This window comes from Chaetura pelagica, unplaced genomic scaffold, assembly GCF_000747805.2.
Source record: "Chaetura pelagica isolate M959 unplaced genomic scaffold, ChaPel_1.0 scaffold134, whole genome shotgun sequence".
In the NCBI taxonomy this organism is placed as follows: domain Eukaryota; kingdom Metazoa; phylum Chordata; class Aves; order Apodiformes; family Apodidae; genus Chaetura; species Chaetura pelagica.
Window position 1 is genome coordinate 474,495 of NW_009953105.1, and position 14,435 is coordinate 488,929.

General features: G+C 43.9%; 1 protein-coding gene across 3 annotated transcripts in view; it reads left to right on the forward strand.

Annotated features, from left to right (window-relative positions):
* PAMR1 (peptidase domain containing associated with muscle regeneration 1) overlaps positions 1-14,435 on the forward strand; it is a 50,601-nt gene that overhangs the window by 14,089 nt on the left and 22,077 nt on the right. For 2 of the 3 annotated variants that reach the window (XM_009997269.1, XM_009997270.1), the window contains exons 4-6: positions 1,190-1,304; positions 5,030-5,247; positions 13,896-14,003. In XM_009997269.1, the coding sequence (XP_009995571.1) occupies positions 1,190-1,304; positions 5,030-5,247; positions 13,896-14,003 (441 nt within the window). The remainder of the gene's footprint in view (positions 1-1,189; positions 1,305-5,029; positions 5,248-13,895; positions 14,004-14,435) is intronic. The other variant, XM_009997271.1, reaches the window with a different exon arrangement.

The window sequence follows — 14,435 nt, forward strand, 5'->3', positions numbered from 1 at the left end:
CACCTTGCCCTGTTGGCCTGTCTTTCCTAAAAAATGTGTATGTGATGACTTAACTGTAAATTTTGCTAGCACTTCCATTTACAGATCAGAGAAGGCTCTACAAGAATTACTAAACAACTTTCCTTCCACAGAGGAAAATACCATTAGCCATATTTTATAGCTGGGGGGAAAAGAGAGGTTACCTAAGGTGAGAGAACTCTATGGGCTAAAAACATTCAGCATCCAAAATGAGGACTACCCCTGGATAGCTGCCTAGGGACAGCTGCAGGATAGCCACGAAAACATATTGCTTCCTCAGTGTGTCACCTCATCTGCTGTTTGTCCATGTAATTGTCCTCTGGTAGTTTTCTCTGACTGGGAACAAATAACCAGAGTATTCACCTTGCATAGTATGGTGAAAAGCTGAGAGTGACACAGGCAGAGTGGGACAGGAGAAGAGGACAGATAGGAATTAACATAAGAGAAGGCATAAGGGCACATTATATATGTGATATATAGTAATTGCTAGAGAACTGTGATAATTCCATCGTCTCCATTGGCATGGTGGCATTAACATGTAAGAATTATATGGTGAATACTGAGGACCAACATATGTCTCTTTTAGACATACATCAGCTGTTTTTTCTCTAGGAGTCTTCTTGTGAAGGATTTGGAAACTATGATGTTGGGTGTAACAGCTCATCCTCTCAACTGTTTTGCTCACCTGAGCTAATTCAGGTGTTCATTGTACCTTTGGCACTTTCCCATGAGCGTCCTCAGCTTCAGTGATTACACAGATCAACATGAGATCTGTTCAGCTCAGTGATTACACAGATCAACATGAGATCTGTCAAAACTGTTCTGAGCTGGAGCATCAGCCATGTGGGTAGGTGGGCTAATCAAGAGTGGGGCAAAATCAGTAAGAAATGGTTTCATGGAGCTGTGTTGCAAACCAGGGAGAAGCAATCAACTAAAACTTTTCTAGGGGTGCTGTTAGCCTAGACACTACTCTAATAGAGCCATAACTCTTTATAGCATTATGTGGTTGTCCCATTATTTTATATACTTCCTTAAAAAAAAAAAAGTCTGTATATTCCTAAGCCATTCTGTCTTCTTATTCCAGTGTTTTTTCTACATGCATTTTCCTCAAATACCAAATACCTCTTGAAGGTCCCTCACACGTATTTTTTTATCTTCTTTTGCTCCCCAGGGTGTGGGCAGGTTCTTTGGGCTTCTAGAGGTCAGATTTTGCTGGAGGGTTACCCACTGAATGCCAGATGTGAATGGACTGTTCATGTTCAAGCTGGATTTAACATTGAATTAAGGTAGGTCATACTGACTTTTAGCCAGCACTGGTTTCAGGTGGACATTGGGGCATGTGGATAACCAAGGGTCAATGTGGGTCCACGGCTCAGAGCCCTGGGGCAGTGAAGGTACTGCTACCACTTTGTAATTGGTACCTTAGCTCTTTCTTCTGGTCTAACTTGTGATGAGCAGTCACTGCACAAATTATCAATGCTTTGCCTTGAATTCCCATTTAGGACAGCTTGATGCTAAAGATGGTTTCTCAGATATTTGACAAAATTTATCTCTCTAGAGGTCTCTTCAAGACATTAACACCAAAGTAACTAATATTTTCTGAAGGGCAAACTAGGCTGAACTAAGACAGTCTTTGAAGAAAAGCTGTAGGAGTATTTTGGTATGATGCAGGAGAGATTTACTCATGGGCCCTGCCTTGCATTTAGACTACATTTTCCCTCACTTATTTTCCTTTCACTCATTTTACCAGCCCTGTCCTCTACCAGCCTCAATTATTCCTCTTACCATTGCTATGTCTGGAGGGTATGATTTGTTCTACTGTACATCATCGCTCTTCTGACCTGTGTATACCTTACCTTTTAGCCTGCCTGTGCTGATTCAAGCACACAGTTCTTGATGGAGTATCCTACCTAGTGCAGGAGAGCTCCTAGTTGAGGTAATTAATACTATTTTCACATGTGTGTAGCAGGGAGCTCACACATGCAGCAGGAAGCTTGTCAGAAAATTGTATTTGAAACCCAGCAGGTAAGATAATAAAAATAGTAGCTAAAGTCTTCACATCAATATTTCACCAGCTTTGGAGCCCAGGCAAAAGGTCTAAAGCATTCTTGTAGCATTCTCACACTAATGCCCTTTTTTTCAGACTTGCAAATGCAAGCCTATTGTGTAGTTATAAGAGCTGCAAATATTGCTTGGATAGCATTGGAGCCCCTTTGACTCTGGAGAAATGTATAGAAGGCACAGGCGAGCAGTGATATGAGGAGTTTTGTGTTCTCATGACACAACTTTGCACCAGTCTCAGCAGATACGAGCTGTACCTACTTTGTTTTTAAAATATGTCGTTGGCTAGGTGTATGATTTGCACAGCACAAACTCAGGGTCCTTAAGGCAGTAAGGAAGGAGCTGAAGTAAGCTCACTACCTTCAATTTCAAAAAAGCAGACTTTGGTCTCTTCAAGGATCTACTTGGTAGGGTACCATGGGACAAAGCCCTGGAGATTATGGGAGCCCAGCAAAGCTGGTCTATATTCAAAGATCACCTCCTCCATGCTCAGAAGCAATGTGTCCCAACAAAGAGGAAGGTATGCAGGAGTGCCAGGAGGCCTGCATGGATGAGCAAGGTGCTCCTGCATACAGCTAAATGGTATACACAGTATACAGGGAGTGGAAGCAGGGATAAGTATCCTGGGGGCAGTACAGTGAAGTTGTCAGAGAAGCAAGGGATTGGGTAAGGAAGGCCAAAGCACAGAGACCTGGTCCTGGCCAGGGATGTTGTCATGTCCCACAAAGTGGGCACAGCTCCCCAGAGGTGGGGGCCCAAATTAAATATCACATCCTACAAAGTGAATATGGCATTACATCCCACAAAGTGGGCATGGCTCCTCAGAGGTGGGGGCCTAAATTAAATTTCACGTCCCAAAAAGCGGGTATGGCATTAGGTCCTACAAAGTGGGCATGTGTAAGGTTCCCTAGAGGTGGGGGTCAACCCAGGGTCATTTGGATCCAATCCTCCTCTCCTAATTAATCACTTTTAGCAACCTATTTGGCAAGATTAACCTCTGGAATTCTCTGCGTGACATTCTGAGTAAGACCATTACCCAGGGGGTTTATGCAAAGCATTACTTAGAATTGAGTAAGATTGTAAAGCTCATAAAAAGTCCCCACAAAACAACATCACTCTCAAAGCAACAGATTACAACTAACAGAACTTAGCAAAATTGTACTCCCAAAACAACACGTTACAACTGGAAAAGCTTGGCAAAATTGTAAATTATGTTACTGTTATGTGCCAGGAATAAGGCTAGAAAAAGTGAGAGAGATGAAGAGAGACAGAGAAAGAAAGATTAAGTGGATAGGAAAGATATCACCACCCTTGGATCCAACGACGGTCTCGACATGACATTGTGGTCCTTGGATGGCAGGCACCTGCCCCGAGCATTTTGAGTCTGCCTCTTTTATGGCTTCTGGCCCTGCCTCTCCTGGTGAGGCTCCCCCCACCCCCACATCCAGGAAAATGGTCTTTTGCAAGGTGGCACTGTGCTTCCAGGGGGCTTCTCTTGTCAGCCACTGTTCCTTATCAAATAAAGACAGTGTCCCATTTATCGGAACGAGGGGCTCTCCTTGTGACAACAGGGTCCAGGTGGCTTATCAAATGAGGACCCCACCCAAGCAAAATGTCCAGTTTGTCAGGGCAGCTGTTTTGAGACTATTATTCATTTGGGGATTCTACAAATGTGAAGAACAATAGCAGTTTATACAGGTAATAAGAGGAAGACAAGGAAGAATGTTGGCCCACTTCAGAAGGAAAATGGAGACCTGGTCATGCAGGACCTAGAGAAGGCTGAGGTACTCAATGACTACTTTGCCAGAGTCTTCACCAACAAAGGCTCTGGTCACACCATTCAAGTTAGAGAAGGCAAAGGCATGGGCTGTGAAAAGGAAGATCTCCCCACTGTATGAGAAGAGCAGGTTCATGATCAGCTGAAGGACCTGAAGGTGTATAAGTCCATGGGATCTGATGGGATTTATCCACGGCTCCTGAAGAAACTGGCTGATGAAGTTGCAAAGCCTCTGTCCATTGTATTTGAAAAGTTTTGGCAGTCTCACAAAACTCCCACTGACAAGAAGAGGGGAAACATAACCCGTTTTCAAAAAGGGAAAAAAAGTTCCAAGGAACTATAGACCAGACAGTCTCTCCTCTGTGCCTGGCAAGTTCATGGAGCAGATCCTCCTGAAGGCTCTGCTAAGGCACTTGCAAAACCAAGGGATGATTGGTGACAACCAACATGGCTTCACCAAGGGCAAATCCTGCCTGACTAATTTGGTGGCCTTCTACAATGGGGTCACAGCATTGGTGGACAAAGGAAGAGCAAATGACATAATCTACCTGGACCTGTGCAAAGCTTTCAACACTGTCCTGCATGACAACCTGTTCCAGTACTGTACTACCCTCCTGGTGAAGAATTTTTTCCTGATGTCTAACCTAAATCTCCCCTCTTTCAGTTTAAAACCATTACTCTTTGTCTTGTTACTACCCTCTCTGATGAAAAATCCCTCCCCAGCTTTCCTATAGGCTCAGTGTCCAGAGGGAGACCTGTGAAAACTCAGTGACATGAACAGTGGAACACTGTAGTGTTTCAGATTCCCTTCCTCTGCCTATTTTCGCTGCTTCTGTTATATCTCTGAGTTTTCCTTGTACCTGATTGCTGACTTCTATCACAATGAAAATAGATTAGAGAACTGAAGCATATGAACAGAATATTTTACTTCAATTTAGACTTCACTGTTCTGCCACTTAAATATTCTTATGGAGCAACTGTATAGAGTTAAGCTGTCTTCCAAGGGTCAAGATGCAAAAATTGAGATGAAGTACAGACTTCATGTGATTATGGACTCATTGATTCATTGGGGTGAGGGCACTAACATAACTAAACATCCTAAGTAAAATTAAATCAGAGTGAGGGTGTACAGGTGAGAGTATGCAGCCTGACCATGTGTCCTTGTTCCTCAAGATTTTCCATGCTGAGCCTGGAGTTTGACTACATGTGCCAGTATGACTATGTGGAGATCCGTGATGGGGACAATTTGGACAGCCGAATAATTAAGAAATTCTGTGGAAATGAGAGGCCACCTCCCATCCGAAGCACTGGGTCTTCACTCCATGTCCTTTTCCAGTCTGATGGATCTAAGAATTTTGATGGATTTCATGCTATCTTTGAAGAAATTACAGGTAAAATTATCCAAAACTGGAACATGCCAGTCATTAAAATTAATTCAGTGTTACTTTATTATAATGTTAAAATATCCCTGTTTTGCTTTATTAAAAACTTCCATGCTGTGTTGCCAGCAGCAACAAAGTCAGTGCAGGAAAGATTCAAAAGCCATCAGTTGGCATTTGAATGTGAGGCTCTTTGAACAAAGACTGAATTTCTTCTCCCTGTATGAAGAACAAGTACATCAGCCAGCACAGAAAAGCTGCTGTTTTGCAAGAGTTTTCTGTCTGAGAACCAAGAGCACAGATGGAAACAGAAGAAAGGGCACGAGTATCTGCAATTGCAGAATTGCTCAATGCTGTGTGCAGGAGCAGTCACTGTCTCAACTAACAAAAACCTGATGCTCAGTGAAAATGCCTTGACATGAATCTTGTGTCATACCATTAGGGTTTAAAAAAAAGAAAAAACAAGGAAAAAAAAAAAAAAGGTGTGTTCAAAGCACAGAAAATTTTCTTTATGAAAAGAAAAATAACATTGAAAGTGTAGTTGGATCCTCATTTTGCCATTGCATTTGAAGCATCCTCTACGCTTTTCCTGGATCTTCCTTGTGTACATATGTAGAGAATTTTGGTCAAATCTACCCACAGTATTCTTGGCACAGAAAGCTAATCAGTGTGCTGCTTTGCCACAAATAAACCCTGCAGGATCTATAACCCACCATAACTTGCCTTCCACACATCTTGGTGATCCACATTTCATTACATCATCCAGGGTGTATCTGGCTCAGGTATTTTAGTTTAGTTTATATAATCCCTATATTTAACCCAGAAACCTGCAGTAGCTGGTGTGTAGCTAGCAGCCTGAACTGTGCATACTGCTGGATGCAGAGCCTATGCCATTTCTTAGTCTGCCCTGTTCTTCATATATTACCTGTAGTACCTGTTAATAGCATAGCTGGAACATTAGCTATTGATAGCTTGCTTGGACTTTCAACAGGAGAGGTGTTCTAGAACACATGAGTGTGGTATGGGCTATGTTACATAAAGGCTGCCTGTGCTCAGAAAACTAACATTTTCCTTATGGTGCAAGCTGAATTGATTCTCTTTTCTCTGTCCAACAGGAAACACTTGGTATTCAAATACTGTTGAGCACTTTATTTCTGCCCCATTTTTAGTGGTAATTATTCTGATGCTGTGTGGCTGCAAGTGTGGTAATCCACCCTGCACACATTGCAAAGTGCTTATAAAAGTTTGTGAGGAGGTCCTATTGTACACTTTTATGAGGCTGTTCTAGCCTAATGTGTAGCTGCAGTGAAAGGCTTTTAAACACTCGCAGTGTCTTTTTATGTGAAGCTTTAACCTAGCCAACAGGACAATTTAGAGGAAGAATACGGTGTGCATGGGGCAGCATAGAATTGAGCGTGGGCGGAGAGAGGAAGGGCAGCGGCAGTTTAAAACCCCGCTCACCCGACAGTTAATTGGAGAGATTAAGGACTACCTAGGAATGTGAAAGAGAAATAGCCTGGTGGAGCCACACCTTCCCATCCTTAGAGAAAAGGCAGCGGTTGGAGGCTCACTGAGAAGTAGAGGATCCCCCACTTTATTGTTACCAGGCAGAAGGAGGGGACCTCAGATGTCACAGGGGTGAATGGAAGCAGGTCCCTGCTCAGAGGCAGCAGGCAAGTCCCCTCCAGGCCTCCCTCACCTGTCCAGGTGCCCTTACAGAACAGATACGGAACTCTGGAAATAGAGTACCAGGGAAATGAGGATGCTGATAAAGCCCCATCCAGGGAGTCACCAAAGCAGCTGGCTCCATGCGTTAAGACTGCTTCTGTTAAGAGCAAGAGAAGGGTAATTGTTACAGGAGATTCCCTTCTGAGGGGAACTGAGGGTTCTGTATGTTGGTTGGACCCTTCCCACAGGGAAGTCTGCTGCCTCCCTGGGGCCCAGGATAGGGATATAACCAGGAAGCTTATTGGTCTGGTACGGCCCTTAGGTTGCTACCCTCTTTTGGCAGTGTAGGTAGTGATGAGGTAAAGAGAAGAAGTTTGAGAGCAATGAAGAAAGATTTCAGGGCCTTGGGATGATTGGTCAAGAGACTGGGAGCACAAATGGTGTTCTCCATCCCTCCAGTTCTGGGGAATGATGAATGGGTAAACAAGAAGACCTGAAAGATCAATGTCTGGCTCCAAACCAGGCCCATCAGAGATGAGCCTAGGTGTGAAGAGCCAAGGATGGGGGTGAAACCAATAGCCCATTTCAAGTGCATCTACACTAATTATTCTGGTTTAGTTTGGTGAGTTTTTTAGTAGCAAGGGAAGGGCGGCAGGGTTGGCTCCTGTAAGAAGTTGAGAAGCTCCCCCTGCTCCAAACCCAGCCAAGGAGCTATTAGAGAGACGATAGATGCACCTCAGCAATTAACATATGAAAGAACTGGTATAACACCTGAGCAGAGAAGGACTTGGGGGAAAAGAGCTGTGCTGGGGAAGAAGAGCAGTTCTGGTGGTTGGTGAGGCAGAAGGGGAAGAAGGTGCCCTCGCAGAAGTTTCCCTGCAACCCATGGTGAGATGGCAGCTGTCCCCCTGCACTCATGGAGGAACGTGGTGGAACATTCCTTGAAGGTGCTGGGAGGGGTGAACTTGGCAGTGGATATGGATTTTGTGGCCAGAGGATTTGCTGCCTGTGGACTCTGATTATGCAGCTTTGGAAGACCCTGGTGCCAGGGTAGGTGGGTGTTCCCGAAGCAGCTTGGTGACTGTGAGAAGCCCAGGCTGGAGCAGCTCTGGACGTTGTGGGAAGGACTTATGAAGGAGAGGTTTATGGAGGACTCTCTCCCATGGGAGGTGCCCTGTGGGAAAGCAGGGGAGGACTGGGAGGAATCCTTCTTCCTGAGGAGGATGGAGTGGCAGGACCCACCAGCCTGTGAACTGACTCTAAATCCCATTCCCTGTCCCCCTGTGCCTCTGGGGAAAGGAGGTAGAGAACCTGGGAGCAAAGTAATTTGGGCCCAGGAAAAAGGGAGGGGTGGGGTAATGTGTGTAAGCCCTGCTCTTTGTGTTGTCTGTGTCCTGTGTGTGTTTGATTAGTGTGAAATTAAGGTGTTTTTTGTTTTGTTTGGTTTGGTTTTTGTTTTTTTTTTTTTTCCACAAGTTGAGTCTGATTTGCCCGGGACCTTAATTGGACTTCCCTGTCCTTTGTCTCAATCCATGAGCTTTGTCCTCCTCATCCCAGTGTGTGTGTGTGTAAACAAGTTGAGTGAGCACCCATGTGGCTGTTCCTTTGTTGTGTTGGGCCCAAACCATGACACTAATGCATGTAGCATGGGCAACAAACAGGTTGTGCTGGAAGCTATTGTGCATCAGGACAGCTATGATGTAGTTGCCATCACAGAAACATGGTGGGATGGCTGTCATTAAGAATACTGCAGTGAATGAATATAAGGTCTTCAAAAGGGATGGGCAAAGTAGGAGAGGCAATGGTGTGGCTCTGTATGTTAGGGAGTGTTTTAATTGTGTAGAGCTTGATTATAGTGGTAATAAAGTTGAGTGTTCATGAGTAAGGAATAAGGCAGATACTGTGCTGGGAATCTGTTATAGACCACCCGGCCAGGACAAGGAGGCAGATGAAGTATTTTACCAGTGGCTGGATGAAATCTCACAATTGCCAGCCCTTGTTCTGGTGGGGGAGTTCAACTTACTGGATGTCTACCGGAAATATAACACAGCAGAGAGCAGGCAGGCTAGGAGATTCCTCGAGAGTGTGGAAGATAACTTCCTTAGGCAACTGGTAAATGAGCCTGTGAAGGGAAGCACCTTGCTGGACCTCCTGTTCACAGAGAAGGACTAGTGGGAGATGTGGTGGTTGGATGTTGTGTTGGGCTTAGCAATCACAAAATGGTGAAGTTTTCAATTCTTAGTGATGTAAGAAGGGTGTTAGCAAAATCTTCACCTTGGACTTCTGAAGGGTCGACTTAGGCTTGTTCAGGACACTGGTTTAGAGAGTCCCTTGGGAGACAGTTCTGAGGGGCAAAGGGGTCCAGGAAGCCTGGACACTCTTGGAGAAGGAAATCTTCAAAGCCAGGGAGCAGGCTGTCCCCAGGTGTCATAAGATTAAAGGGTGGCCTGGTTGAACAGGCAGCTTTTGTGGAGATTTAGGAAAAAGAGGATTCACCACCTTTGGAAGAAGGGACAGGCAACTCAAGAAGAGTACAGAGATCTTGTTAGGTCATGCAGAGAGAAAATGAGGAAGGCAAAAGCCCAGCTGGAGCTCAGCTTGGCCACTGACATAAGGGACAACAACAAAAGTTTTTACAAATACATAATAAAACAAGAGCCAGGGACAATGTCCATCCCTCATTGGATGTGGGGGGAACATTGCAACCAAGGATGAAGAAAAGGCCGAGATACTTAATGCCTTCTTTGCCTCTGTCTTTAATAGTCAGACCAGCTCCCCCCAGGGCATTCAGCCTCCTGAGCTGGAAGATAAGGACAGAGAGCATAACAACTTCCCCACAATCCAGGAGGAAGTAGTTAATGACTGGCTTCTGCACGCACACACAAGTCTATGGGGTCTGATGGGATCCACCCTAGAGTACTGAGGGAGCTGGTGGGGGAGGTCGCTAATCCTCTTTCCATCATTTATCAACAATCCTAGTCAAGAGGGGAGGTCCCAGATGACTGGAGGGTGGCTGACATGATGCCCATCTATGAGAAGGGCCAGAAGGAGGATCTGGGGAGCAACAGGCCTCTCAGTTTGACCTCAGTACCAGGAAAGATCATGGAGAGGCTCATCTTGAGTGAGCTCACATGGCAAGTGCAGGGCAGCCAGGGGATTTGGGCCAGCCAGCATGGATTTATGAAAGGGAGGTTTTGCTTGTCTAACCTGACCTCTTTCTATGACCATGTGATCTGCCTATTGGATGAGGGGAAGGCTGTTTACATTGTCTACCTAGACTTTGGTAAGGCCTTTGACATCATCTCCCACAGCATTCTCTTGTAGAAGCTGGTGAATCATGGCATAGACAAATGTAATCTTCACTGGGTGAAAAACTGGCTGGTGGCCAGGCCCAGAGAGTTGTGTTAAATAGGGTCAAATCTAGTTGGTAGATCGTCACCAGTGGTGTCTCTTTACAGCTCAGTTTTGGGGCCAGTCTTGTTCAATAGCTTTATCAGTGATCTGGATAAGGGGATTGAGTGCACCCTCAGTAAAATTGCAGATGACACCAAATTGGATGGAAACGTTGATCTGCTTGAGGGGAGGAAGGCTCTGAAGAGGGAACTGGACAGGCTGGATCAATGGACCAAGGCCAACGGTATGAAATTTAATAGGGCCAAGTGCTGGGTCCTGCATTTCAGTCAGAACAACCCCCAGGCAATGCTACAGGCTTGAGGAAGAATGGCTGGAGTGCTGCCCAGCAGAAAAGACCTGGGAGCATTGGTGGACAGGCGAATGAACAGGAGCCAGCAGTATGCCTAGGTAGCCAAGAAAGCCAACAGCATCCTGGCCTGTATCAGGAATACTGTGGCCAGCAGGAGTACGGAAGTGATTGCGCCCCTGTAGTTGGCACTGGTGAGGCAGCATCTCGAGTACTGTGTTTACTTCTGGGCTCTTCACTACAAGGATGTTTAGGTGCTGGAGCATGTCCAGAGGACAGCTACCAAGCTGGTGAAGGGTCTAGAGAATAAGTCACATGAGGAGCAGCTGAGGGAACTATGGATGTTTAGTTTGGAGAAGAGGAGGCTGAGGGGAGACCTTATTGCCCTCTACAACTAGGTTGTGGTGAGGTGGATGTTGGCCTCCCCTTCCAAGTAAATAACAATAGGACCAGAGGAAATGGCCTGAAGTTGCAGTTAGATTGGATATTAGGAAGAATTTCTATACTGAAAGAGTGATCAGGCACCAGAGTAGCCTACCCAGGGAGGTGGTTGAGTCACCATCCTTGGAGGTATTCAACAAACGTGTAGATGTGGCACTTCATGGCATGCTCTAGTGACTGAGGTTGTGAGGTTTACTTTTTTTGTTTGTTTGTTTTGTTTTTTGTGGAGTGTGTGTGGTTGGTTGTGTTTGTTTGGTTTGTTTCTTTTCTGTGCAGATGATTGGACTTGGTGATCTCAGAGGACCTTAACAACCTTGATGGTTTTGTGATTCCGTAAAAGGAGGGGCAGCACAGGATCAAAATCTCTGGTAGCACATTGCAAACTGAAGCATTTTCCCTGAAATTTCCCTCTGTGCACAGTACTGCAGAAAAGCCAAAGTTCCCAGAACGGATTGCACAGGGCTTGCTAGAGCAATTCTCTGTACTGCAGATGAGAGCAGCAGCACCACTTCTGCTTACAGGATATGGACCAGGCCATGGAGGTAATCTGATGTCCCCATCACCCTAGTGCTGTAAAAGAAGTGTCTTGTGCTGTCAGAATTCCTTTCCTTTCTGTCTTCCCTTCCTTTGAGCTCTTTTCTGGCTTTTAAGTCATTGCTTTGTTGAAGCAGTGGCACTGACTGGTTCGACTGACAGAAAAGTTTTGATTGATACAAAATACACTGCAAAGACTGTATCCCCTTTAGGAAAGGTCACTGTATGTGTACTTACTAAAGGACAGAAGCACACAACCTGTTGTGCTGCCTGGTCTGGAAGCAGGTGTTAGGTCTTATCCCATGCCATTTGTCAGATGGAAACCAGTAATTGTTATGAGTGACTAGAATTCACTCAACAGACTTCAAGTGAGGATTTGGGGGCATGGGGTGGGGTAGTTGGGTAGGCATCAGGGTTTCTTAGAGTTTAGTCATATGCTGGATGTAGTTAGATGAAAGCCTGTTACTGAATTTCAATAACGCTTTACTTTCTGTACACAACATAGGGACTTTAACCTTTTGTAGTACTGTTCCGTGTTGTTTGACTGAAGTCAGGAAATCCAGACTCCTTTAAAAAGAAAAGTCTTTAATACTCTTGAGTTTCTGACATTTTCGAGGACAGTACCCGGCACTTATTCTTGTTCACTCAGCGTGCTTACTTCTACAATATCATGAAACATAGCTGGGGCAAGGACAAAGCTGAAAGCTCACTGGCTTCAAACCAGTGACTACAAAATATCAGTCTGTACAGGCTCTTCTGCTTCTCCTTCCTTCTTCATGATACTTCATGTTACTTGGATGCACTACAATTGCCATATATATATATTCCTTTTAATGAATGAATTACTGGCCTTAGTCAGACCTTAGTCTTCAATGACACCTGGAAATATTTATTGCCCAGCCATGTATTAATTGCTTTTACATCATCACATGAAACCTCCAGAGAAATCCATATGTAGTATCTATATATGTCTTGTTTCTTGCCATCTGGATAAAAAAGATTCAGAGATTATACTTCAAGTGAAGTCTTTACAAAAAAAACCTGCTGATTCTGGTATCTGTCATTTGAGACTTCTGTAGAGAGAATGCTTTACATGTATTAATACACAACCTCACCAAGACTGATTTCTCATGGTTGCAACACTCAACAGCTGGTACTAAGATTCATATTTCTGCTATAACTAAAGCAATTAGTGTATTTAGTTTGGAAGGTTAAAGATTATCTGTAAATGAATTAGAATGCTGACCTTTATAGCAATCACAATTTTGAAGTTTAATCCATAAGTTATCCTGTATACTTGGGTAAATCTTTATGATGGCAAGATTTTGTAGTCATTCTGAGCTGTAACTGAACTCAGCTTCTGGTATGGACTCAGATGTGAACTTTGCTGCAGAGTCTTCTTTTGTTAAGATGGACTTGAAGCAGGGCATTAGATCCCGAAATCCTCAGGTTTTGGAGACACTTGAATCTTAAACTGGATCTATATCTTGAGATTTTGGCTCTACTTTTTGCCTGCTAAAAGCCATGGAGAAATATCTAAGTGAAACCTACTGATTTGTATTTTTGAGAGTAAAGCATGTTTTACTCACTCAACTCCCCTTAGAGCAAAAACAGAACAGAAAAAATGTGTGATATTGTACAGTGGAATTTGCTGATATAAAATGGTGCAATTGCACATTCTGCTATTAATTTATGCAAATATATTAATGTACTTATATATTATATGTAATACAGTTTGATGTGTGTACAGTTTCATGTGTATCACTGCTAGATTTGTGGTGTGCTTCCCCAACAGACTTAGGGTCATCATGGCTTCCTGAACCCAGCACAAAACAGGTGCTCCTCAGGGGCAAAACAACTCCCAAAGTCTGGCATGACAAGACGCTAGAAAAACTGCCAGAACCATGGATCTGGGAACTTAGGGGTATTAGGGTACTCATCCCTAATATCTGGGATGAATGGCAGGAGAAATGTAGGTTGATACTAATCTTCTTTAATTTAGGCTAAACTCTAAACACTGTTGGAGCTTGCTGTAAATTATTTTTCTTCCATAAACCATTCTGACTACTTGACAACAGTTAAAAGAAAATTGTAAGAGTAAGTGATGGATGCTGGGAAAATTACTGCCCATTCCTATAAGATCCCATCTACAGTAAGTAAGAAAGAAGAACAGAAGGTTTTTTGGTATGCATTAGGCCATTTGCTGTGTCTTCCTAACTTTTAACCAGAATTTGTAATTTACCCCAAGACATCATGAAAAATAGATAATGCTCCCATCCAATGAAAGACCATGAATGTTCTTGCTTTTCTTTTATAGCTTGTTCTTCATCTCCATGTCTTCATGATGGAACATGCATTCTAGACAAAAGCGGTACCTACAGATGTGCCTGTCTGGCTGGCTATACAGGAAACCACTGTGAAAACTGTGAGTACAGGCACTGTGTGTATGACCAGCCTCCAGGGTTGACACTGATGCAGGCTGTTAATTTTTAGGAGTGTACTGATATGTAGGTTAGGTCAGTCACAGTGCCAGAAAATACACTGAGCTTTTTGTTGTGTTTTTTTAAGAAACATAGCTTGCAATTAATGAATATTACTACTGAATAATTCTGGAGCTTTTTATATATGTGTAAAAAGGTAAAACAGCTGGGAAACAGTACACAAGAAATCTTGTAACGGGCTAGACTTACCAGATAAAACCACACCTGCCTGCTATATTCCATTGTGTGAATCAGCTTCTAAAAGCACATACCCCAGCTCAGGCATGTGCTTGGTGCTTGTTGTGGTTTAACCAGGCAGGTGGCTATACAATATCCTGAAAAAGAGCAGAAACAACCTTAGGTGCACATTAGGGAAA